We start from the raw sequence: 27,601 nt of genomic DNA, 5'->3' as shown, positions 1-27,601 counted from the left end.
AGTGTTTCTTCATTGGCGCCATCCGTGCATAAAAGCTAGAACTACTTTCAGTTTTTTCAAAACTTCTGGAAAGATGGTTAACGTTACTCCGGTCACAGGGCCAGCAAGTAACCAAGAAACCCCGGTAACTGAAACCCCAGCTACTGGGGGGAATACCGGCGAGTACACAAATTTTACGAACACTACCCCGGTTACCCAAGCCGGGGCAAGTGCAATAAATTTTACGAACACTACCCCGGTTACCCGAGCCGGGGCAAGTGCAGTAAACAATCTTTCACTGGGATTCACCGATGCCCAGTTGGAGAGACAACAGATGAAGCTCCCCCGCCAAACACTCGATCAAGTCAAAGCGTGGGCCGAAGCACGTCAGAAGGAATTCCAAGCTGAGTTGGATGAACGCTTACGTTCACTCCAACAGGCTGACGAATTCGGAAGCACTCGACAACAGCTCAACATGAGCAATGAGTGCGAGTACTTGGACGATGATTCGGAGGAATCCGACAACGACGCAAACCCTCGCCATAGGGCGAAAGGGAAGCGTAAGGAAACGGACTTCCAACCGAGAAGGAATTTTGGAGAATCCTTCAAACCAAAAAACGCGGGTGGAAACCCACGTGACTTCTCTAAAACCTTCAGACCAACCGCTGCAAATGCGGGAACCTCCAAGTTTGCAAGGGACATTGCGGAAGCAATCGCCCCAAGAAGTGCCAAACAGATGTCCAACATCGGCACTTATGATGGTATATCCGACCCAGACGATCATTGAACAGATTCATAGCGGGGGCAACCGTCAGCAACTGGACGGAACCCACGTGGTGTTATATGTTCCAGATGACGCTGGTTGGAGCAGCCAGAGCGTGGTTCGACCGTCTACCGGTCCACCACATCTACGATTGGGCAGACTTCCAACAGAAGTTCAGCCAACACTTCAGTCAACAAAGAAAGTACACTGAAGAGCAATGGACAATCCTCAACTGCATCCGAGAGGAAGATGAGTCTTTACTAGACTTCATCACGCGCTTCAATTCAAAGAAGCTAAGTCTGGGCAGTATTAGCGAAGATCTTGTTCGCGCTGCTTTCATCCAGGGCGCGAAAGACCCAGAGCTCATCCGCACCTTAACGGGTAAAGATGACATGCCGTCCACATGGGATGCCATCATGACAGCAGCTAAACGCTTCGCGGAAACGGAAAAGCAACTGGGTAGATATCTTCCCCAAAGCACAAACCTCTACACCCAGAAAACAAGAGAAAACAACGTCCTTACCGCCCGACTAAACAAAAAGAGGAAGCTAGGTATTTGGCAGTCAAGGGTAAACTTTGACACCTCATCCGGCTCGCACCCTCGGTTAGGCGGAAAGGACAACATGCAGTCGAACCGGAACTCCAGATGGACGCCACTCACCAAAAGCGTCACCGAGATATTCGCCACCGAGAGGCTCCCATGGCCAGAGGCTCCAATTATCCGACAGCGTCCAAACGCTGATCAAAGAAAATTCTGTGACTTCCATAGGACAAGAGGCCACACCACCGAGGAATGCTTAGACTTGAAGGACATCGTCGAAGCATTTGTCAGATATGGGATGCTCACGCACCTCATGGCGTAATGAACGCTGAGCAGGCTAATGCGTGTTGAACCCTAGTTGGGAAAAACACCAATGAAACTGCAGCTTCAATGTTGGAGACTACATACTGCGTAAACAACGAGATTCCGAACCAAGTGCATATCGGCTCGAAAGGCTCGATGACACTCCCATCGCAAGAACATGGAAGGGAGCTCAATTACACAGGCTGCATGTAGATCAATTCCAAACTTGTAAAGAAAATGCCCAGAGCCACTTCTAATGAAAATGATTCTCCTTATCACATTGACGCTGATAATCTTACATTTATACTTATGAACTTTCCACACTGATATGCCGGTCTTCACCGCATACATAAGTGGGGAAGTAAGTCGTTGCGTGTGGAAGGCGGCAAAACCCGCATAAACACAAAAAACGGCCAACCTTCACGCAGGTCAGTTATAGGTAAAGTTGGGTCATCTCACTAAATGAAAGTGCCGGTCCTACCCGCACAAATCATGATAGAGGAAACCGAACTAACCTATTGACAACCGCGCGTCGAATGGTTAATTTATTCAAAACACTGATATGCGGTCTTCACCGCATACATAAGTCGGGAAGTAAGTCGTTGCGTGTGGAAGGCGGCAAAACCCGCATAAACACAAAAAACGGCCAACCTTCACGCAGGTCAGTTATAGGTAAAGTTGGGTCATCCCACTAAATGAAAGTGCCGGTCCTACCCGCACAAATCATGATAGAGGAAACCGAACTAACCTATTGACAACCGCGCTTCGAACGGTTAATTTATTCAAAACACTGATGCCGGTTTTCACCGCATAAATAAGTGTGAAGAAATCGTTGCGTGTGGACGGCGGCAAAACCCGCGTAAGCACAAAAAACAGATGAGGACAACCTTCACGAAGGTCAGTTATAGGTAAAGTTGGGTCATCCCACTAAATGAAAGTGCCGGTCCTAACCGCACAAATCATGATAGAGGAAACCGAACTAACCTATTGACAACCGCGCATCAAACGGTTAACTTATTCAACACACTGATATGCCGGTATTCACCGCATAAATAAGTGTGAAAAGTCGTTGCGTGTGGACGGCGGCAAAACCCGCATAAACACAAAAAACGGCAAACCTTCACGCAGGTCAGTTATAGGTGAAGATCGGTCATCCCACTAAATGAAAGTGACGGTCCTACCCGCACAATCATGATAGAGGAAACTGAACACTAACCTATTGACAATCGCGCGTCGAACAGTTAACTTGTTCAAAACACTTGGAAATTTGCTAAGTTAAAGTATGCACGAGCGAATCATATATGGTTTATGCGGTAAAACAAGTGCCAAATTAAGCTATAATATGCATGAGCAAGTCATATAACGTCTATAAAGCAAGTCATCCAGTGAAAGTGGCGGTCCTACCCGCACAAAGATTTATACATTCCATAAAAATTCAAGTATTACAAGAATGGCCGGGTATCTACCCGCTTACAAGAGTGTAAATCTATACAAAAACATAAACCTATCCTAACAGTGGGAAAGGATCTAAAGGTTCAAGCTTCAGGACCACTCCCTCCAAACCCACTTGTACCCGCACCATCAATTGGCTGTGGCGGTTCAAGGAAGGTCTTGAGAATGGTTAGCCCATCATCAGCAGCAGCAGCAACTTCGTTCACCTTCTCCACCACCGGATGCGGGAAGGCAGCATACTGGTTCACTGCTTGGTCATACGCAGCTTCAGTATTTACATCATATAGAGGGAAGTTGGAAGGCGGGATGCCCTTCTCAACAAACCCCAGACCAAGCAAGAAGCCAGCCTTTTCCCCATCCTCATGAGAAGCGTTGAGGACTGCGCTCATGACATCGTCGTAAGATGCGTCCGTGAAGATCCGATGCACAACCTACAAAATTATCAACTTTTCTAAGTATAAAGAAAAGCGTAAAGACATTATGAAGCTAAGCTTACCCTGCGACAACGCTTCTCGTAGAAGCCATTCCTTGGTAACCAGAGCCTCCTGGAGGGCAGCTTGAGCTTGGTTACGGGCGCGTTCAGCTTCACTTTTGTTAATGTTGGCAAGCAACACTTCCTTAGCAGCAGCCTCTTCAACGCCCTTTAGCTTACGCTCAGTATGGTCAATCATACCCCTCTGGTCCAAGATCTCTTGAAGCTTCTTGGCGTCTTCCATGGCCAAGGCGTCATGAGCCTGCTGGAGCTTCTCTAGTTTGGCTTTGAGCTCCTCATTCTCGGCGCGCAGAGGCTCCGCAACAGCTTCAGCCTTAGTGGCCCTCTCGGTTGCGTTCCGCGCAGTTTCCTTAGCCAACCGAAGCTGTTTGTTAACAGCTTGGGTAGCCTTGGAACGGGCCTCGAGACGGGCCTGAACTTCAACCTCAAGGGCCTTGAAGGCCTTTTCCTTCTCCGCAGCAACGGCGGAGAGTCTCCTGTTCTCCTCCCGGATAGCCCGCGCCTGAGCTACTTCTTGGATACGAGCCGCCTTTAACTTGTCGTTTTCACGACAAAGCAGCTCGACGCGCGGCTGCATCCAGGCAAGGAGAATTCGAAGCTCGTTTGTCAGCCTACCCTCCTGGTAGCTTGACATAGCTTCCCCCAACGCCCCACTTGGGGCGGCGTGGCGCGCCCACTCGACGCAGTCCACAGCCGTTCGAAGGGTTGTTCCTCGGCGGATGTTCCAACGTGGAACATACACTTCATTGGAATCCGACACTGTAAAAACAAAAAACAGTTAGGAAAAGATGATATAAAAAAAAAGATGCCAAAATAACCCTACGCACCTGTAGAGTCGACAACAGGCCGATAGCCACCAAACCCATCACCTGAACCTAACGGATATCCATCCAAGAGGTCAGGCAGATGGGAAGGAGGCAGAGATTGGCTAGACGCCCCAACCCCAAACATACCTGCTGAACCGGCCGGGGACGAGGTAGTCGCCGGCGCCGGAGGCACGGTCGAAGCCGCTGCGGTAGAGGCCAGCGGAGGTGAACTCCCTGGAGGTGAACTCACAACCGTGGCCGCCGCTGCGGAAGAACCCGCAGAAAATATCACCGCCGGCTCAGTGAAGGATTCCGTGAAGATCGCACTGACAGCCGGCGGGGATGATGTTACAGTTGGAACAGTTGCCTCAACGGGATGAGCAACTGAACCAACACTTGAAACAGGCGCAGTCGCCTGGGTCATCGCCTCGGGTAGGTTGACCAAACCTACCGTCATGGGTCCAGATGTGCTCCTCCCCGTACCACTTGGAATGCAGTTGCATCTACGCCTGCATGAAGACAAGATAGTTAAATATAATGGCGGAAGGATATGCAGTTAAAGTAAATGAAAATTATACTTACGAGTTCTCTTCAGCTTGAAGGTTCTGATAGGCGGGGACGAACCCGATGGAGCCGGCCTCTTCACGCCGCTCACCGTCGTCATCCTGGGCTGCTCAGAGGTGACAGCTGTCTCAACCTCTGGAACAGTGGTCTCACCACCAGGGTTCCCCGCCACCTCCTCGCTCTCGGTCTCCGAGTCAGACCGGTCAACCCGATCGGCGGTGGAGGCAACCTTCGCCTTGCCCTTCCCGCCAGCAGCCTTCTTCCTCCTCGCGAAGAAATGACCATCTGCGGATTCCTCATCAGAAGACAAGATTAGAGGAATTCCAGCAAAGGTTTGAGCATGGAGAGGGCGGGGGTTAAAGAGTTCCTTACCTGGCCGCGTGGCACTCAAAATCTCATGGCCCGGCGGGTAGACCTCCACAAACCGATCCGCCGTTTGCTCAAGGATGGGCAACTCGTTCTCATCAAGAGCACGAGTACCCAGCCGAGCGGGACCACCAGCCTCCCGCGGATGCAGGAGCGATTGTAAGTCATTCCCCTCTGAAACAAAAAGAGAAACAGTTAGATAAATCAGCAAGAGGATGTGAATCATACCGTAAGGGATAGAGTTCAAACCGTATTCGAGGACGATGGGAATCTGTGGCGCCTCCGCCCCAGCATCCTTCCACACCCGGCTCATCCCGAGCATCAGCATCCCGGACTCCGCAAAGCGGTAAACCGGAGACTGGACCCGAGAAATCTTGGAGAACCATTCCGCCTCCTGGTAGTTGGAGGCGTGAAGGTTCGGGAGAGCTCTCCCGTTCTTGAACTCATCGCTATGGGGACGACGCGAGCGGAGATATAGAAGAACTCCCGCTTCCAAGACCGAAGACTGCGCTCGGTAGCTCAGATCTTCAAACCCTTGATCCGAGTGACCAAGGTATACCACCCCTGGATGCACCTCCAGGAATAGAAGGTCATCAAGCGGTCGACATGGGGCTCCACGCCCAGAATGAGGCACACCCATTCAAAATGGCGAATCTTGGCGATCGCCATTGGGTGTACCTCCGTCAGATGTACACCGTGTCTCTCCAAAACACGGTACACAAACTTCGTCAATGGGAACCTGAGATTCCCATAAACGAAGAATGCGGCATACACCCCTATCTTGCCCTTGGGGGCATCGTACACCGTCTGATGAGGCTTAGGAAACTCAGGCTCGAAAGGCTCGAGCATGAACTTCCTAACAATGTACTGGTACAGGTCGACGGTAAGAGCACACTGGAACTCACCAGCAGTACTCTTATCGTCCTTATCAGAAGTAGACGACGGATTCTCGGCATACAAGTCAGACTCCTCGGCGGTAGCCTCAAGATCATGAACGGAAGACATGTTTTGGATGTGAAGAACGATTTCAGGAGAATGCTCGACGGAAAGGTTAGAGTATTCGCCGGAAATCGTTTAGAAGAAGAAGAGTGAAGTGAAGGTGTGGATTAAGATGCACCCTCTCCCCCTTTATATACTCATCGCAATGAATGCGATGAATTTAATGCGGAAGAGAGAGGAAAACGATGGTGCAATGAAACTATGACACGTGGAAAAAGCAAGCTGGCAACAGCTGTTGACAGGACGCGCGCCGTAAACTTCGCGGCCACGCGCCCGAAAACTCGCGCCCACGCGCCTGAAAAAGCGTCTGGATTGACCATATACTGTCACGTCGCCATAACTTCCTGCGCGTCCCGAAACTGTCAGAAGAAACCGTCAGACTACGCAACCGTCCCTTCAACAGTTTGGACCGTTCTTATCCTTTCACCAACTCTTAGAATTTCAAACAGATTCAAAAAGATTCAAAAAAGATTCAAAAGTAAGCGGGACTATACCCCTTACCTTGGCAACCAAGTAACTATAAGACAGGTGCGAGTACAGTGTTAAGGCAAAACCATTCACATACTTAGCACCTGCAGGGAATTGAAGCCAAGAATACCTCGGCAACCAAATAACTATAAGACGTGTGCGGGTACAATGTCAAGGCAAAACCCTTCACATACTTAGCACCCGCAGGGAATTGAAGCCAGGAATACCTTGGAAGTAAAGTAACTATAAGACGAGTGCGGGTACAGTGTCAAGGCGAAACCCTTCACATACTTAGCACTCCGCAGGGAATTGAAACCAAGAAGGATCTTCTGGGCCATGCTTGCGGAAATGGGAATAACATCCCCGCATAGCGGGAACGTCGAGAATTAGATTGTTTGAAGCTCCAAGATGGAATTGGTTGTTTAACATAATTGATCACTATGTTCAAAACTACCAAAACCTCATGGAGAATCTATACAAGTGGAACTCAACGCTCCTGACTTGCGAGGAGGTTACAGACCTACCCACATCATACCCAAAGATCAAGCAGAAAAGTCGGGAATTTCTGCACGTGACATTAGGACTTCCGCGGGAAGAATCCCCATGGAAAACCTTAAAACTAAACCCTTTTCAAAACCCTTTGCTTAAGTCCAAAAGTTCACCTCACTTATTAACAATTCATGAGAAGAACATTGGACTGGGGGGACTTGAAGAGGTAGGTCCCAGCAGAGCCCAGTTGGACCCGCAAGACTCACCTCAAAGAGGGACGTCTGCGCAGTTGAACCCGCAAGAATCACCTTCAACAGGGACGTCTGCGCAAAGGCTAAACTCGCAACTCACCTTGAAGAGAGACGTCTGCGCAGAAACCAACTGGATCCGCAGGACCCACCATGCTCAGAGACGTGACGTCCTTACGCGCAGTACGCAAGCTGTTCCCGCAGGAAAAGCCTCCCAATGGTCGACGTACTCCGCCTGTTCCCGCAGCAACGGATACTAGCCATCAGAGAAGGCTACCCGCGCAGCAAGGCTACCCGCACAAGGCACTTAACTCTTAAATAATTCAGTAATGTCACCTGAAGAAGGAGTGAGCAAGCCGGGAATACTCCCGCCCAAAGCCGGGAAAACTCCCGCCCAAATGAGCCAGTCCGTACGCTACTGGAAGATCTTTTGTACTGTACCTGACGAGGTATGGACAAAAGATCTGACCAAAGCTGCGACAGCTCACTGACAACAGCACAACGAGCATCATGCTCTATTACTTAATGTCACTATCAGCCGCTGCCTACTCACCAACCTGTCGTAGCACGTGCATAGCCTACAGTTGGTGGAAAAGGAATAGTACACAGCCGGCCTGGTCACTATCAGCCGCTGCCTACCCACCAACCACCAGCATGGCATGTGCGTAGCCCACAGTTGGCAGAACAGGAATACTATTCAGCCGGCTGTACCTTCTTGGAAACCTACCTTCGGCTATAAATACTCCAACACCTTGGAACGGTATTATCATCTTATCACATCTTATATCTCCATATATGATCTTATCTTCTCTAGCAATCTCTCAATATATACACTTATATTCAAGAGCAATCTAGTCTGATTCTCACGCCGGAGGGTGGTCACAAGGAGGTACCCCCCCTTCTCAGTGACGAGCTCACGGTGTCTGTTTTGCAGGTCATCAGAAGAACCATCTTTGCCGGACCTAACCCCTCGTGGGAAACATCTATTTAACCCCCAGATTATCCGTAATCTGCCTGGGGTCGATTAGTGTTTCTTCATTAAGCATTAGACTAAGTGAAACTTAACACGTAACATTCAATCTTGTACACCAACGTTAAATTTCAAGATGGTAATTGGTAATCAGGCAACAATTTGTTTCTTGAACACGAGGGTTTGAACGAACTGCTCGAGCAAATAAACGCTTGAGCAAATAAACTAAAGCATATGGGTTTATATACTACCCACACAAATTGAGTCCTACACCAACTTGGACTTCATTCTGCCATATCTCGAAAACAAAGAGATCGATAGACCAAAACTCAAATTAAACTTAATTAAAATAAAATAGACCGAAACTTAAATTAATAAACTAAATTACAGTAGAAATTCTATAAAATAATACACTTGGGACCACCAAAATTTATTAATTAAAAGAGTTATTAATTAATCGATAAATTAATAATTATTAATTTATATATTAATTAATATTTTATTAATTTATAGTAGAATGTTCTGACTCACCCAAAAGAAAATGTAGTTGCACAGTTGTTGACTGATGAATAAATTATTGAAAGCGTTATTGGAATTAATAAAGATGATATCGATGAAGAAGATGATAAAAGTTCTACAATGGAGCCCCCTTCGCGAAACGAAGCTATTAAAGCGGCAATCACATTGAACAATTTCTTGTTGAGCTTTGAGAAAACAACACCAGAAGTTCTTACAATGCTAAGGAAAATTAGAGACGAGATTCAAGGGGAAATTGATTTCAACAAAAAAACAAAAGACAATTGAGTCATTTTTCAGGAAATCTTCATAAATCATTCATGTAATATGCTATATATAAGGAATTATTAATTTATATTTTATATGGGGTCTAAAGAAATTATCAAAAATGTATTATCTTATAATTTTAGCGAATTATTAATTTAGCACCCTATCCCCGAGTTGGGACCGGCAAAAAATATTATCTTAGAGAGTTTATTAAATAATCGAGTATTAATTTATCAAGTTTCTACTGTATCTTGATCTCCTCCAAGCCACCTACAAGATCATAACTGAACCGCCCTATATTATCAAGTGTTGTTTACGTTTCATAGCCAAAGGGTACATGCACGATATCATATCACATTCAACCACATACAATTTAAACCACATAAGGTAGAATGACTTGCAGATCGAGCAAAAAGGTGTTATCATAACGACGCCAATATTGGAGATGCTCTAAGCCATGTTGGATGGTTTATCTCGAAGCCGTGTTTCATTCCCACAAAGAAAAACCTGAATATTTTATGTGGTGTGTGTGAGCATTGAAGAACAAGGAAGAACGAAGCAAATCATGATGAGTTTATACTGCTTTCCAAAGATTAAAATTGTATTCAACATCCCAATAAATTATAGCATGTGAGAAATGATATCATATTATAAATATGCACATGTTATCAGTATGCAAGTATATATGCTTGATTTGTTATAATTATAACTTGGTTTCATGAGAATCGTACAAAAGTATGCTTAAGAGAAAGTTATGGTATGGCTATGTAAATGACTAGGATTTCTTAAACATTAAAATGTGTTTTGTGGACTGTGAGATGATAAAGGATATGTTGATATTAATAAGTATCGCCAAATTTAAAGGACACACTGGCTATTCGACATTACGATGACCAAAATTAAGTTTGACAAGTTGAGGTGAAATGAGAGAGCGAGAATACGTAATAGTCGATAGAATTATATAACATGAAAACTTATAAGTTATTAGATTTTTGCCACATAACATTGTATGTCTACACTTTTGGTTCAACTTTAAGTTTCGCACATATACGTTTTTAGTCCCCCCCCCCCCCCAATTTTTTTCTCACAAGTTTCACGTCCCCAATTTTTGTTTTGCATATTTACTTTTTGCTCTAGAGTAAGTAATATATTTAACCTACTTTGCTGCAACACACGGATACAAATACTTGTTTGCTAAATGCAAGTGCAAGCTTACCTATGTCAATGATTTGAGTTTTATCATATAATCACGACAATTGAAATTTATGCCTTAAAAGATGTATTGTATAGTTATGTAAAGTTAACTTCCTTTTATGTGAATAATGTTAGTATGCATAAGCTAGGTAGACTAAAGTTACTATTTATTCACGGATTACATCTTCTTACCTCATCTTTATGGTGACTGTGGAGGCTTATATGGCTCGGATATGCTTATATGGGCTGTATATGTCACACATGACAGACAAGTGTGTGAATGAGATACATAAAATAGCTTTTTCATGTCCTAAATGGCCCTTATAGCCTTATACGAGCTGTATATGCCTGTACAGTCACTGTTGGGATAGTGTATGAAAATCCTATGCCTTTATATTAGGGGTGTTTAGCGATCGGTTTAAGATCGTAAAACCGTCCAATCCGGTCATCGGTTTGGCTTCGCGGTCGGTTTTTTTTTACGTTCGGTCGGTCGGCTTCAAAATTTTCAAACCGTAATGAGCGGTTTGGCTTACGGTTTTTATTGAAAACCAGCCGTAAAAAAACCGGACCGGACCGGACCATAAGATTTATTTATATATAAATTTTATTTTTTATATTAGATTTATATAACTATTTATAATATATCATGGGTTTTAAAAATTGGGCTTTTTGTCTTAGCCCACTATAAGATGCTAGTGTGTAATTTAGCCCAACTTTACTAAAACTTCAGTATTCCGTCATGTTCTAGGCTTAAATTCTAGACAATATGATTAATTATGGGAAACTTGCATTTTGATTATTTTATTTTTGGACAGCTTGAAATCTGAACTTGTGAATTAGAGTTTAAGTTTTTGACAGTAGCATATTAAAGCCTAAACCGTGAAACCGGCCGGAGCCAAACCGTTGGTAATGGTTCGGTTTGGTTTTTATTTTCAACGGTTTGGGTTCGGTTTTTGATTAGCAAAAACCGTACTAACGGTTTGGCTTACGGTTTGACCCCAAAACCATCAAAACCGAACTTTGAACACCTCTACATTATATAATGCTAGTAAAGAAATTCTTTATTTGATGCCTAAGAACCCCATATGATAATGACAGGATAATACAGGTCATGTTGAGACCATGGATCTCACCGTCATTTAAGTAATCTGATAATTTGAAATTGAATGAGATTATAAAATTTCAATAGTTTCATACGAGTTCTTATTCAAGGATTTGATCCTTATTTAATTTGTTCAAAGATACACGCATAATTAGTCAAATTTACAAACACAAATATATGAGCTACGTAAGGTTGTTCTTTATGGTGGGGACATCAAAGCCCCTTCATAGCGTCACGTCGGCGCTGGGGCTTCGAAACCCTTTTCCATAACGTCCCGCTATGATTTACAAATTTTTTTTAAAAAAGGGGGCTAAATTACAAGGATTAATCACTTGGGGGGCTGGAAAAATATTTTTTTCAAAAGGGGGGTTGCCTCCATTTGTAATGGCGGGGAGTTTTAAAAATATAGGGGTGTCGGAGTTATGTCAGGGAATGTAAGAACTCCCCTCCATTCTTAATGGCGGGGACTGCAAAAGTATCTCCCCTTCCTTTCTAACGGAGGGGAGTATGGAAAAGCTATCTCCCCTCGATTGTAACGGCGAGGAGTCTACAAAATGTCTTTTTTTATTCAAAAGTTTTGGGTATTGATGCTACTTTGAAATTTGAAGTTTTGCAAAACTATTTTGTAATATTGTTTTTAAATTTCAACCATCAAAATTTTGTACCACCTACTTTGAAGAAAGAGATATATCTTGTATAAACCTCATTTTAAACCTCATTTCATGCGTTGCAAAATACTCACGTAAAAGAAATTAGTCAAGAAAAAAATTAGTTAAGAAGATCACGTATGACGATTAAAGAAATACACACGAAGTTTACAAAAAACTGTCTTGTACTGTTATTTTTAAATTTTCAGCTTTTAAAATCTTGAACCACGAACTTTTATAAGATTAATTTTAAATCGACATTAAAAAGAGTCTCCTCCTTTTGCAAACTCCCCGCCGTTTCAAATAAAGTGGAGATAACTTTTCCAGACTCCCATCCGTTAGAAAGGGAGGGGGGACCCTTTTGCAGTCCCCGTCATTAAGAATGGAGGGGAGTTCTTACATTCTCTGCCATAACTCCGACACCCCTATATTTTTGAAACTCCCCGTCATTACAAATGGAGGCAACCCCCCTTTTGAAAAAAAAAATATTTTTCCAGCCCTCCAAGTGATTAATCCTTTTAATTTAGCCCCCCTTTAAAAAAAATTCGATTTGAAACCTCTTAGGCGTCCCATTATATATATGTGTGTGTGTGTATGAGAGAGAGAGAGAGAGAGAAACAGCCTTCCACACCCCAACCCACTATGCCATTTAGCAATGTGCAACGCCCACCGCGTCCAAACAAAACACCCATAACAAGAGGTCTAACAGGTAATCACCGTTTGGAATATAGAATATTGTACATGATATTAATATATTTGATCATAATGACCACTTTTGATACTATCAAATAGATCTAGATTTGTTACTATTGACACAAACATGCAACTTTTATAAGTGAACTCGAAACATTTAAAATTCAAACCTCCCATACACTATTCCTTTAAGCCAACCACTCCGAGGCTAACGGAACCATGACATCATGACCGCTCCACATCACGTAACAGAAATTAAACTCCCACTCACACTCCCACTGCACGTGTAAACCTCTCAATTCCAATTCCAATTCCAATTCCAATTCCAATTCCAATCATTAAGACGATGCACCGCAACTACGACGAATTACCAGAGGAAATCTGGGAGCTAATTCTGAACCAATTAGGCAACGATCATGAACCGGAATTCGAATCAGTTTCCGCCGTTAACAAACGGATGCTGTCGTTAACCGATCGCCTTCGTCTCCGTTTCACCGTCATCGATCAGACGTATTTCATCCACGGTACGATTTCTCCATTCCTTTACCGTTTTAAAAACCTCAAAACCCTAGATCTTAGTCAATTACGTAACGCTAGTGTAGAAACTGCTCTCTGTGAGATCGCTAGGTCCTCTGTTGCTTTGAAACTAGAAGCTGTTGATATTTCGAATCGTAATTCGGTTCCGGTTAAAGGATTGAAGGAGTTAGCGTTGAGTGGTAGGAGGATTAAGGTGTTGAAGTGTGCGAATGTCGATAAACTTTGTGATGTTGATTTGGTTAATATAGCTAGGCTTTATCCGGATCTGGAGGAGTTAGATGTTAGTTATTCGCGTAATAAGTTTGAGATTGACGCTTTGAGAAATTATAGTATTAGTGAGATTATGATAACTGATGCTGGAATTGAAGCGTTGTCGTTTGGTTTGAGGAATTTGGTTAAGATTAATATCTTGATGAATCCGCTTCTTACGGATAAGTCGTTGTTTGATCTGTCTTCGAATTGTTTGCGTCTGCAAGAGATAGCGTTTTTGAAATGCATTATGATCACGATGAAAGGTGTAAGGTTTATGATAAATAATAGCCGTGATTTGAGATCGGTATCTATGTGTCTCATTACGACTATTCATGGAACCGATTCACTTTTCGTCAGCACTGTTACGTCTGGCAGACGGTTAGCAAGTCTTCATTTTAATGAATCTGAAGTATCGGATGAGTTTTTAAACTCGATTGTGGAAGCACGTGTCCCGTTGAAGAGTGTGTCGCTTTCTGATAGCAGAAGTTACTCCATTAATGGACTTACAAGGTTCCTGCACGCGTATTGTAGGGGTATGGTACTAAACCCAGCTTACGACCTTAATTTATTATGTTTAGCTTATTTTATTATATGAACTAATACAATATTATTGGGCTGAGGGGGTTTTGTGGAGGTAACCCTAACTGGGCTAGGCCCATTAGGGTACCATGATGGTGGCCATGAGGCTCTCTATATAAGGAGGTCTCCACCTTCTTATTAAGATGTCATGCTCAGGAAGAGCTGCCATCATATCATTTTTGTGTCTGTAAACAAGAGATCCTCGAGATTTCTTAGCAGTCACCTCCACACCCCCAAAAAGCCATTGCAGATCTCAAGCTAGCCGGAGAAGAAGATCAAGGCGCAGCTCGTTCATCCCGAAGACCCGGGAACATCGTCATGGATCAGGTCAGATTCATCTCATGTTTCTACATTGGCGCCATCCGTGGGACGGCAACGAGCTACTCTTCGATTTTCGTCTCGGTTCTCGGATCTGTTCATCCATTGTTCAGATCTGTTCATCCATTTTCTCCCAAGAAAAATCCAGATCTGGAAGTTTACAGAAAGATGCTTCAAGACTTGTTCTATTAAAGCTCAAAAAGATCCATAGATCTAAAAGATGCTTCCAGATCTGTGTTCTGGAGTGACGCAGATCTGCGTTCACACGCAATGGGTGTCGGATCCAAATCTGATTTTTCAGTGTTCAATGCTGGAATAAGTTCTAGATCTATGGCCACAAAGCAAAAATTGGGAGCAAAAAAGAATGCACAGAAGAATAACAGGCTGTGTACATCGGTGCTCCTCCATCACCACTAGAGCAACTAAAGTTAACAGTCTCGGAGAAACTCCGCCACCGCGGAAACCACCATGTGGGTTTTGCGCAAAAGACTGCCACCATGTGGGTTTTGCGCAGAAGACCGCCACCATGCATGCTCTCCAGCGGGTCACCATTCCGCCAACATGCGTGAGCGCCCGCGGAAACCACCATGTGGGTTTTGCGCAAAAGACTGCCACCGTGCATGTTCGCCAGCGGGTCACCATTCCGCCGCCATGCACGCGCGCCCGCGGATCCTCACTCCGCAGCCATGCATGCGCGCCCGCGGAAACCACCATGTGAGTTCGAAAGACGACTCCATGCTTTTGGCTTTACGTAGAAGACTCCAACGCCATGCATGTGCGCGCAACCCTCTACCATGCTTGTGCGCAACTCGCCGCCATGCATGCGCACGCAACTCTCCGCCATGCACGCGCGCCCGCGAGTCACCACTCCGCCGCCGTGCATGCGCACTGCCAAGGATCAAGCTTCGCCACCATGCATGCACGCCCGCGAGTCACGACTCCGCCACCATGCATGTGCGAGCCTGATTTTAATTTTGCATACATGTTTCACACTTCCCTTTATTAATTTGAGCAATATGACAACATTGTATTGACATCAAACTAAAAATAAAACGAAGTAAAACATAATTGCGCGAGCTTCAAGCTCAGACGCGTTGACGAGTTTTAACTCTAAAACGTCAGGGCCTTAGCCCGATAATATGAGCCTTAGCTCAAATTACTCATAGCATCCATCCTACGTATTGCGCAGCTGGACCATAAAATACCTAAGCACAACTAAGGCAAAGCACATGCCAAAGCATAGTTGTTAAGGTTTCAGGTCGGGGCCGCGCATGGGATTATAATGGATATAGGCAGAGTAACACATACTGACACGTAAAGGCTAAAAAACTCATTCATAATTCCCTATAATAAATGCGCGATAACGTCGCGCAAAAGAGGAATAATGAAATGCCAAGGCACGTGTCAGCATATTCAAAATATCGCAAAATAACTTGAAATATGCAACTGTTAAGGAGTAAGTAAAAATAATTTCCTTACAACCTTGTTCAAATTTCAATGTGTAAGCATACCATATACCACGCGCGCGCGCCATCACGCATGCGCCACCGCGGTTCGATACACCGCCACCACGCATGCCCACCGCGGTTCGATACACCGCCATCACGCATGCGCCACCGCGATTCAATACTTCGCCACCACGCATGCGCCACCGCGGTTCAGTACATCGCCATGAAGCAGCAGCGCGTCGCCGCGGATCACGATGCCCCGTCACGGGTCAATACTCCGCCACCATACATGCGCACAGTCGCGGATTAACATTCCGTCAACATTCACACGTGCCACGACAAGTGAACCTCGCCACCGCGTAATGTCATTGCGCCACCACGCGTACACGCCATCGCGGGTAACCATCTGGCCGCCATGATGCATGCCACCATGCATGAGTTTCACCGCTATGAAGCAGCAGCGCGCCATCACGTATGCGCGCTGGCGTCGAGCACACGAAAGGTCTGAATGTCTCTGATGCATGTCAACACCAACCAACCACATGCATTGACGATTTCATTTTAACCAAAGGGATGGAATTTCGCGCAACGCGCGTACAAGAAGAGAAAAAGAAAAAAACAAGCCCTATTAAAAAAGCAAACTATTAAGTCTAATATCTATCTTACCTCGCTCGCGCGAGACAAGACACACATTAGACTGGGGGGGCTTGAAGGGGTATGCACCCGCCTTAACATCGAACGGGGCGGGTCAACCTACAAGATATAGATAAGAGGCTTGAAATCAGGATGTCATGAAGACACAAAGCCAAAACCTATGCGCGTGGTGCATATCACATGCTCACGCATCGCATCTGTGCGTGGCACATCACATGTTCACGCGTCACATATGCTCAGGCATCACATGCTCACGCGTATCACATCTGCGCGTGGCGCATATCACATGCTCACGCATCACATATGCTCACGCATCACATATGCTCACGCATATCACATCTGCGCGTGGCGCATATCACATATGCTCACGCATATCACATATGCTCACGCATCACATGCTTGAAATCAGGATGTCAAGACAAAGCCAAAACCTATGCGCGTGGTGCATATCACATATGCTCGCGCATAACACATCTGTGCGTGGCGCATATCATATATGCTCACGCATCACATATGCTCACGCATATCATATATGCTCACGCATCACATATGCTCACGCATATCACATCTGCGCGTGAGAATAAAGAGGACCTCGCGCATCCCCAGGATAAGCGCATATCACATATGCACACAACCAACCACGTCCCTATCCAAATCAGGATAAGGACAACCATGATTGTGCTCATCAGACAACCTTCCAGAAGGTATCTTTTAAGGAATAAAGAATATGTTGATGTTGACAGCTGCCAATGAAGGGTGGACAACTCAGCAAAGCCCATGTGCCACCACGTGATGGCACATGGGTCAGGTGAAATACCTTGGTCAGAGAATAATCAATGAAAAAGCACCAGGTGTCCCAAGTACGTGGCGCGAAGCGATAGGAGGAGGCCAAAAAGGCCCTAATTGGGTCTGAGCCCAATCATTGGAAACCCTAATACTATAAATACCACACCACCTCCACAGGTGGAGCCAGGCAAGAAAATATATTCTAAGTCCTTTACTCATTTACACAGCACACCGCCATCATACTTGCGGATCACCACTACGCAATCACGTCACAAAAGAACACTGCGCCACATGCGTGGGCGTCGTCGCGGAACAACACCGCGTTATAATGGATGGGCGCCTCCAAAAGTTTGGTTTCTTACATCCGCATCACTGTTCAAGTGGGAGGATGACTCCATACCTTGGTTCTATGCAAAGACTCCACTGCCATGCACGCGCGCCCGCGAGTCCTCCGCCGCCATGCATGCACCCACGGATCACTCCGACGCAATGCAAGTGCGCTGTGGACGAACTCTCCCGGCCATGCATGTGCCGCATCGGAGGAAAACCCCGACGCCATGATTGCGCAGTGCTGAGGGTCAAGACTAATGCCATGCATGCGCGCTCAATTCGCCGCCATGCATGCGCGCTCAACTCGCCGCCATGCATGCGCGCTCAACTTTCAACCGCCATGCATGCGCGCCCGCGGATCACCACTCTGCCGCCATGCATACGCGACCTTGGATCACCACTCCGCCCCCATGTATCCGCGCACCGCAGATTAACACTTCGTTAGACCAAGACCGATCACTAAAGAACGCATACATCTTCGCAACGCAACTTTTTAAAATCGGCAAACTGGGGCGGAGGTCTTATTCTGCTCCGACACGTATAACAAGAAAACCTTCCTCGATCTGAAAGAATTCTCGAGTCAGAGGCACGGAACACTCATGTCGGAAGCGTGGAATTCTCATGGCAAAGCAAAAACAATCCTCGCGGCCAAATCCCAGAACGCTAACAATAGCACATGCTTGGTTACAAATTCCTCAAGTAAGTGAATTACTTCACAAGTTTTTTACAAAACCTAAAACTTTTCGCCTATATTGATTTTGGTTTAACAATCAAAATAAAACAAAACGAAAAAGTATGAGTATATAAGATTTGCATGAAATGGCACAAAAAATTGTGCTTATATTAATGCAGAACACACAGCTATGCACCAAACACTAGGTTGGGCACACCTCATAATTTGCCTAAGGATGGAAGACATCCTAATCATAGGTTGGGAATCCTCATAAACCCATACGGCTACACGCTATACTTAAAGGTTGGGAATCCTCATAAACCCAAACGGCCACGCGCCAATTTTATATGTTTTTGCAGGTTCGGCTACGAGCCGCACAAGCACCTATGACATTATTATTATTATCTGGCCGTTTGTGCCTCCATTATTATTTTGAAAACAAGCCGGGATAGTCATCCCGCGTAGAAGAGGCCCCTGTGGGCCAGTCATTATCATCATATTATAGCTAAAAAGCCGCAAGCTTCATTATTTTTATAGCTCGTAAGCTGCCTCGCGCGCAAGTCGCATTACATTATTATCGAGATGCGCACTCTATCTTTTATCAGGCCCCGCGCCACTATTGTTATGATGCGTGCTATATCTTATTCATGCCAGTACACCATCATTACTTTATAGAGAAATCATTCGCTTCATGTCAATGATTTCATCCATGCTGTACATGCATGTGCCTCAGGCAGTGTAGAGAAATCATTAGCTTCTAGTCTTTGCTTCACATCAGTGTATAACGATTTCATTATTTTATAGCTCGTAAGTCGCCTCACGCGCAAGCTTCATTATTTTTATAGCTCGTAAGCTGCCTCGCGCGCAAGCTTCATTATTTTTATAGCTCGTAAGCTGCCTCGCGCGCAAGTCGCATTACATTATTATCGAGATGTGCACTCTATCTTTTATCAGGCCCCTCGCCACTATTGTTATGATGCGCGCTATATCTTATTCATGCCAGTGCACCATCATTATCATAAGGATCACAACATGTCACCATCATGGAAAAGACCTCTCAAAACTCAAAGACAATAAAAACAAGGCCAAAGAAAGGGGAAAAACCGCCTCATATCCTAACACACCTTATGAAGTCCAGCGCTCCACCTAAACGCTTGCACGCCTAGGAGCAACACTGGACTTGGGGGGCTTGTAGGGGTATGGTACTAAACCCGGCTTACGACCTTAATTTATTATGTTTGGCTTATTTTATTATATGGACTAATACAATATTATTGGGCTGAGGGGGTTTTGTGGAGGTAACCCTAACTGGGCTAGGCCCATTAGGGTACCATGATGGTGGCCATGAGGCTCTCTATATAAGGAGGTCTCCACCTTCTTATTAAGATGTCATGCTCAGGAAGAGCTGCCATCATATCATTTTTGTGTCTGTAAGCAAGAGATCCTCGAGATTTCTTAGCAGTCACCTCCACACCCCCAAAAAGCCATTGCAGATCTCAAGCTAGCCGGAGAAGAAGATCAAGGCGCAGCTCGTTCATCCCGAAGACCCGGGAACATCGTCATGGATCAGGTCAGATTCATCTCATGTTTCTACACGTATCATTCACTTCAGTTTTTAGATCTTACTAAAAATATGATGATATGTGATAGTGACATTGTAGCTTTATCTCAGTATCTTCGTGATCTTGTTTCAATCAAGCTTAATTACTGTCATAGGCTAACAAGTGCATCGTTGTTTGCTCTCATTGACAACTGTACGTTTCTTGAACAAGTTGAAATGGAACATACAGGTCTAGGCGAGGAAAAAGATTTGAATGATGTGCACACGAAAGCGTCAAGCATAAAGTCCTTGAAACTGGGATGGAATTCAAATCTAACCGATGAATGTCTCTTAAAGATCGGTTTGGTTTGCCCTAACTTAAAGCAGCTCGATGTGAGCTCGTGTTCAAACATTACATGGTCCATAGGTGAGATCTTGAAAAGTTGTAATAAGATTGAGCATTTGAGTATTCAAGATTGTGGTGGGGTCAAGAATATAGGGTTAAAGGTGGAACCTCTAAGGTTAAAGAAGCTTCATATGGCTAGATCAGGTGTAAATGATGAAGGGTTAGTTGGAATTGCGGTTAGGTGTAACGAGCTGGTGAAGATAGATCTCGAAGGGTGTCAGCATGTGACCACGAGTGCGGTTAAGTTCATGGTTAAGAACTGTAAGAAGTTGAGGGAGGTTAATCTGATGGGGTGTCTTAATTTGCATGTATTTGTGGTTGATTGGATGGTTCACACGAGGCCGTCGTTGAGGAAACTGGTCCCGCCTTCTTATGCTGTTACTACAGAAAGGCAAAGACAGCTTATGTTGAGGCATGGATGCCAAATTTGTGATAATTAGTCTCCTTTGGTGTGTATGATGCTTATTGCTATATGGTATTACGTTTTAAAAAAAAATTGTATATGCTATTATGCTATCTTGTAAAGACCAACTTAAGCTGTTTTGTTATGAAAAGACTACCTTTCGAGTGCATGTAAAAGTGTTTTGTTATGAAATCATAAATTAATAAAAGTTCAACGTTCAGTTGTGAAATCTAGTTTTATTGTTAGCGAGTTTTTCATAAACTTATAAGATCTGGTGATACAAGTTATGGTTTTTACTTCAAAATAACAATTTGTTCTATTTAAGCCACTTAATTTTACCATTTAATCATTTATAAACAATCACAACTGAAATATAATAGGATCAGTCATTTGTAACAAAAATTTGATCAGTTATAGTAAGTTTAAACAAAAAGTCATCTACATATTGAGTTTTGCTCCATAACAGAACCAAATAAACTAGGCTCCTTCCAAATAAAACATAAGAACTCTTGAAACAACCAATTAAGTAGTGAATCCTAGAAGACTGTCCTGGACTCCTTTGGTTGTACTAGATTCACAGCTAGAATGTTGAAGAGGTGCCAATATATGGGACAAAACACATCAAACATAAGCTTTTGGACTGAATTCAGTGCTGGTCAAAACATTCCTCACTGGCATGATATCACTTTCCAACCCTTTCTTATTCGACCCGGTTTAAATAAAACACTAATAGAACAAAATGTGAAGTTTAAGCTTTGTAATCAGGGCTGTCCCGAAGACCAAGTTCCGAGAGACAAAAGCAATAAGAATCCCAATCGGTTCTTCTAAGGTACTTCAATAGTTTCTTCCTTTTCTGTACCATTGCTTGTAGACCCTTTCTAGAGTGCTTATCCTGCACCATTTTCCATCCATCTCAGATTAATTCTTTTTAAAGAAACTCACAAAAAAGCCCTTTTATAGATTTAATAATGTAAAGATAAAGACGTTAAACTATTTTAGTGACTTATATACTATTAAAAAAAAAAAAAATATTTGTTCAAAATATAATATGATCTTTTTTGTTGAACTTCTTTAAGGGATTCAATCTTTTAGAAGTAGGGTTGTAAACGAACCCAACGTTCAACGAATTGTTCGTGAACTGTTCGGCGGGAAGTTTGTTTACGTTCGTTCGCTCGTTTAATAAATGAGCAAACACGAACAAGAAAATTTTGTTTGTTTAGTTAATGAACGAACATGAACAGAGGTTGCGTTTGTTCATTTGTGTTCGTGAACGTTTGGTAATGTGTTCATTTATGTTCGATTACGTTCCTTTGTTTGTATTCGTTAGTTGATAGTTTGCTTTTTATTTTTATAATATTATATTTGTAATAATCAACTAACATTTACATTTATAATTTTATTGTTTACATTCAGTTCATTTCGCTGATGGTTTGTTTTACAACGTCTTAATTTAACTAACAACAACTTGTGTTTCGTTGGCATTATCATAAAAAACTGCCAATAGACAATAATTATGCTCATGATTATTATTATCTCAAGTGATTAACTTTACATTTAATTAAGGTAATTACGTCTGATGTTTTGGATTACGAACGCTATTTGTTTTAACTAGTGCATGTCGTTTGCGTTCATGAACAAGTTCAATTCCTTAGCAAACGTACACGAACAAGATTTTACGTTTGGTTAGCATTCGTCAACCGTTCGTAAACAAGTTTAATGCTAAACGAACGAACATGAACAAGACTTAGTTCGGTTCGGTTCGTTTACAACCCCTATTTAGAAGTAAACTCAGAGACGCATTTGTAAAACGAGTCTATAATTAAAAAATTTAACAGGAGTCGCAGAATACGTTATGTCTATTACCTTTTTGTGTAGAACCGTGGCGAGGTGCTTGATCTTTGTGGTGAGTTGTGCCACTGAAAAAAGAAAAAATAATAAACCAACTGAAATTCTATATAGATATTCTCAGTAACATAACAAAATTGCCTTTGAAAACACCCCTTAAAAGTATAACTATTCTAGTAGAAATAAAATGTTTTTAACTGGTGCCGTATCATCAAAAAAACAAGAATTTTAGATGCATCTGGTACAAGTTGGATGCATCAACCGGTGCCACATCATCACCCGAAAAGTTTCAAAGCATCAAATACATCAAATGGCAATTTTTAACTGTTTTGTTAATGGAAAAAGTGAACTTTTGAAGTTTTCTCAACAGTCTACAGCCTACACAGATACAATTAGGGGTGTTCACAGTTCGGTTTTGATGGCTTTTAGATCAATCCGTGAACCAAACCGTTAGTATCATTGAAAACCGAACCCGAACCGTTGAAAATTGAAACCGTACCAAATCGAACCATTACTAACGGTTTGGTTTCACGGTTTGGACCTTTTAACCTTTATTCAGGTTGTCAACATCTAAATAAATATTGCTTGTCTTATTTTTCTGACCCATTCCGGCTGTTAAATTTACATCATAGCTTATGTATGATCTTCACTACATAAAAATCATCTTTTTGTTTGTAAACTTGGGGAGGACATGTATGAGCCACTCTATAACTCTACAAATTACTAATGGAAGTTGGCCTGTTAAACAAAATGAGAATGAATAACAGGATGAGCAGCTAATTGTCAATAACCCATTTATATTAAACCTATAATAGCATGGAGAATGGAAGCTATGTAACTTAGCTCACTTTGAAATAAGCCTAGCACACGCATACATGTAATAATTAAAATAATTAAATCCTATAATTAACAGTCCGGTCCGGTTTTGTACGGCCGGTTTTCGGTATAAACCACAAACCAAATCGTTTGCTACGATTTGAAAATTTCAAAACCGACCGACCCAAACTATAATATAAAACCGACCGTGAAACCAAACCGATGACTGGTTTGGGCGGTGTCCCGGTTTTAAACCAAACCGTGAATACCCCTAGATGCAATCTATGTTAAATAATAAAAGTTGCATTTGATGCTTTAAACCATAGTTACCTAAATCGCGGTACGGGAACGAAATACGGGTAAGCAATTCGCTCAAGGTAGACGTATTCGGTACGAAGGGGGTAGGTTCATTTCGGTACGAGCCGGTACGAAGTGGTATGGTGTACCATAGAATCTGGTTCGGTGTACCCAATTTAAAACAAAAATTACCAAAATACATAATTACATATTACCAAAACATTAATTCTATAGCAGATAATCAAATGTCATATCCAAAGCTAAAATTCCATAACATATTATCCAAAATAGATTATCCATATTCCATAACAGATTACAATATTATGCATACTTCCATAAGAACCATAACAGATAATCCAAAACCATTTCAGAAATTGAATACAAAAAACTGAAATTGAAGAGGAGAAAGGTAAATTGAGGATTTAATTTTGGGGAATTGGTGAATTGATGATAAATGTGGTGTTTTGGATAGATAGATAGATATAGATGATATATTGGTCGGAAGACTCTAAAGTCTGAACTCTGAAATCACCTTGGAAATAGGTACACTGGTGAAATCGAAGAGGCTGTACCCATTTCCCGCCAAAAACGTAGTTGATCAAAAGCGTGCCCAATTTTTGACGGAACGCTAAAAATTAGGCAACCTTAATCGATCGGAACGCTAAAAAAACGATCGGAAACACGATTTCATTATCATATTGATTGATTAAATTTCCGAATTGGATCGACGTACCATCAGAATTGGTACGCGATTTCATTAGCGTTCGGTACGCTATCGTATTGCGTTTCGGCACACTGCGTTCCAATACGCAATTCGCACCTCAAGGAGCGTATTCGGTAACTATGCTTTAAACCCTAACACAATTGTACACTTAAAGAATAAAGATAACGATATTACCAACACACAAACATAAGACTGAAAGAAACGCAGAAAAGGAAGATATTTATCTATTTCGTACCTTGAACACGAGCCGACCCGCAGTCAGATTCAGAAATCTTAAACTTGTCCCTTACACTTTTAAGTTCAAGCTTCTGTTTCTCAGCAGACGACATATGATCCGGATGGAAATACTGTCCACAACAATATAAACTCAAAACATTCAATTCATTTTCACTAACCAAATCATCAAAGCAAAACAGCCATTGCAACTTGCCTTTTCAACCAAGGCCTCTTTCGGTGGCAATGACAAATATCTAGAAGCATCCTCAAACATCATCACTTTGGTTTTCGGAGCTGCGAATATACACAGCAAAGTAAATAACAAACAACATTACGCAACGCAAACCATTATCGAAAATTCAAATAGCTGCTTTCTTCTTCTCCACGTTATCGTTCAACTTCTTGAGGCTATCCCTTATCAACCCGAACGTGTTATTCGAAAACTCCTTTTCCTCCATTTCCCAAACCTTCTGCATACGCTCGTTCAGCTCGGATAACGAGAACTTAACCTTCTTACTACCAGGCCTTAGCTTCCTCAACCTCTCCCCCAATTCTCCCTCGTTAAAAGTCCTAACAAACTTGGTTTTCGACTCGTCCGACTTATTACTCTCCGCATCCAAATCCGTTTCGTTCAAACCCTTAGGTCTCAGCTTCAAATTCAAATTCAATCCAATATTACTAAGCCGTGAGCTACGATTAACATTAAGATTAGATTGTGATTGTGATAGATTGGAAGTAATACTCTTTAAGCTCTCGCGGATCGTACGGAGCGAATCCGGCCCGGTTTTGAAATCGGATCCGGGTTCGGATTTGGGCGTGAGGTTCCATTGATAAAGCTCCTGGAATGAAATCGCTTTGGCGGGCGGTTGTACGGACGGTTCACGACGGAATTTAGAGAGGTTGTTACGGATGTCTTCAAGTGAAGCTACCTTTTTAGTCGGATCAGAGCTAGTGTTTTTGAGGCTGGATTTAACGTCATTGAAATAGGATTGTGGTTTATTATTATTGTTGTTATCGGAATTGGAGGATGAGTAGGATCGGAGAGATGACGTGGCGTTGTGGAGGATGAGTTGGCGGTGTCTGTGTGGACGGAAATGGAGATAGATTGCAGTGGCCATGGTGGTTTGGAAACCCTAATTGAACCTTTAAGGTGAAGTGCAGACTGCAGAGTGTATAGTTTGTTTTGAGTCTGTATTTGGGCTTCCGATATAAATGGGCTTTTAGGAAAATTAAATAAGGCCCAACTTATCCCGAACTCAACCCTTTATCATCCACGATAGAGGTGCACAAACCGGGTATTCTTAGAAACCGGAACCGATTATAGTCAACAAAAGTCAAAATCGGGTCCGGGTAGGAACCGGTTCTGGGTATAGTCGGGTATTTGATCGGGTTTTGACCGGTTCCATCGGGTTTTTTTTCGGGTTTCGGGTAGGGTACAGCTAGGTTTTGACCGGGTATTGGTGGAACCGGTTCCATCGGGTCCGGGTCGGTTCCGGTTCCGGTTCCACTTTCAGAGGAAAACCCAAGACCCGGTCCATACCCGCGGGTAAGTTAGGATCGGGTCCAGTTCCGGGTAGGAACCGTCGGGTCGGGTCCGGACCCAGTTTTGTTGTGCACCTCTAATCCACGAGGACCAGGATAGAATGATTGTATATTGCATGGTATGCATTGTTGTATCATGGAGTATATGAAATATATGTTGTAAATATAAAGAAGTAAGCCTAGCAAGACGCTAGGACAAAAAGGAAGAAAATTATATGTATAATAATGTGTTCTTGAGCCACTCGAATCTAAAACCTAGCTCTATCCGTGACGTATTGGGTGGTATTTAACAAACACCGTCGGTGTCTATAGAAAATCCCTTATATTAATATCCAGGTTTGATAGGTACAAATGAATTTAGCCATTAACAGAACAAGAGTAATTACACTGTAAATATGGAGTATAGTAATAATAATTACTCTTTTGTTTACCTAAATTTATATGCTTAGCATGCTAATCTACTTGTATTTGATCCTAACATCAGGGCGGATTCACAGCCAACCAAGGGTAGCCTGTGCCCCTACCCCCTCAACCTTATAATGTATGGCATGTGTATAGGTTTAAAATACGACACTATAAAATTCTTAATATGACATTTTAATTGTTAGAAACAGGACTGCCCCGTAAGAACCGACTTGTTACCCCTGTTATAACCCACTTGGTTTTAACCTGTTATAGCGACCCATTTTGACACGTTATAACTGGCGAATTTGATAAATAATTAATTATGACCCAGTAACATAAAATCTTGGATCTGCTACTAACTAACACACTGTTAATGTTAATGTTATATAATTCTTAATTTGCCCACATGTAAGTACGTAAGGCGTTGCTTTTATGGTACCGTGTGATTAGCATTACATGTTTTATTTGATTGCTAAAATCAAAGATGTTGATTGAGTTCAGTTAAGCTAACCTTAGACAACTGAACTTAAAATTGGAAATGAAAACAAACACACAAATATATGAAACAAGAAACCACCAATCTCTCGGTTTCATATTAGGGTTTCATTAAGATTCATAAACGACTTAGTATTCTAAACCTCCACAATAAACAAACAATCTTCGATAATATTTTATATATTTTTCTCTCCTTTGATATAGTAACATGAATCGGCTTTGAGACTCTAATTGGGCTTCTATTTCAATGTTAATGGGCATTTTGAAATATTAAAAAGGCTTAAACCCGATTAGTTAATTGGGCTTCTTAATCAGGTGTTTTCATAAATATGAGTTCAATATTTGACGCGTGTTCAAATCATTTGACTTGTTTCTAACTTTGCTCATTTACTCGTTTTATCGTTTATTTTAGAGCATTCCTAACTCATCTCCAAAAACTATGTGAGGGGAACAAATTACAGGGTAAAGTTGTGAA

General features: G+C 42.8%; 3 protein-coding genes across 3 annotated transcripts; 1 reads left to right on the top strand and 2 right to left on the bottom strand.

Annotated features, from left to right (window-relative positions):
* Positions 1–13,206: 13,206 nt before the first annotated feature.
* On the top strand, positions 13,207–20,826 carry LOC143544604 (F-box protein SKIP2-like). The gene is made up of 2 exons (XM_077036670.1): positions 13,207–14,187; positions 20,050–20,826. Exons 1-2 carry the CDS (start codon positions 13,207–13,209, stop codon positions 20,821–20,823), a joined length of 1,755 nt encoding a protein of 584 aa, XP_076892785.1. The 3' UTR covers positions 20,824–20,826.
* Positions 20,827–21,220: 394 nt separating this feature from the next.
* Positions 21,221–25,043, bottom strand: LOC143544603 (uncharacterized). The gene is made up of 3 exons (XM_077036669.1): positions 24,704–25,043; positions 22,650–22,702; positions 21,221–21,678 (listed from the first exon to the last, which is right to left on the bottom strand). The coding sequence occupies exons 1-3, from the start codon at positions 24,795–24,797 to the stop codon at positions 21,535–21,537; spliced, it is 291 nt and encodes a 96-aa protein (XP_076892784.1). The 5' UTR covers positions 24,798–25,043; the 3' UTR covers positions 21,221–21,534.
* Positions 25,044–25,802, bottom strand: LOC143544575 (uncharacterized). The gene has a single exon (XM_077036652.1). It carries the CDS (start codon positions 25,800–25,802, stop codon positions 25,044–25,046), a length of 759 nt encoding a protein of 252 aa, XP_076892767.1.
* Between the last annotated feature and the right edge of the window lie 1,799 nt (positions 25,803–27,601).

Source organism: Bidens hawaiensis, unplaced genomic scaffold, assembly GCF_021521415.1.
Source record: "Bidens hawaiensis isolate Kalapana, Puna unplaced genomic scaffold, B.hawaiensis_p1.1 tig00013629_1, whole genome shotgun sequence".
NCBI lineage: Eukaryota > Viridiplantae > Streptophyta > Magnoliopsida > Asterales > Asteraceae > Bidens > Bidens hawaiensis.
The sequence above is the reverse complement of the archived record's forward strand: the minus strand, read 5'-3'. Positions and strand labels throughout refer to the sequence as shown.

Coding starts and splice junctions, on each gene's coding strand:
- LOC143544604 (XM_077036670.1), top strand. CDS start 13,207: ATGCACCGCAACTACGACGAATTACCAGAGGAAATCTGGGAGCTAATT. Junction 14,188..20,049: donor ACGCGTATTGTAGGGGTATG/GTACTAAACCCA, acceptor CATTCACTTCAG/TTTTTAGATCTTACTAAAAA.
- LOC143544603 (XM_077036669.1), bottom strand. CDS start 24,797: ATGTCGTCTGCTGAGAAACAGAAGCTTGAACTTAAAAGTGTAAGGGAC. Junction 22,703..24,703: donor CGGGTCGGCTCGTGTTCAAG/GTACGAAATAGA, acceptor TTCTTTTTTCAG/TGGCACAACTCACCACAAAG. Junction 21,679..22,649: donor CCACGGTTCTACACAAAAAG/GTAATAGACATA, acceptor AAAATGGTGCAG/GATAAGCACTCTAGAAAGGG.
- LOC143544575 (XM_077036652.1), bottom strand. CDS start 25,802: ATGGCCACTGCAATCTATCTCCATTTCCGTCCACACAGACACCGCCAA.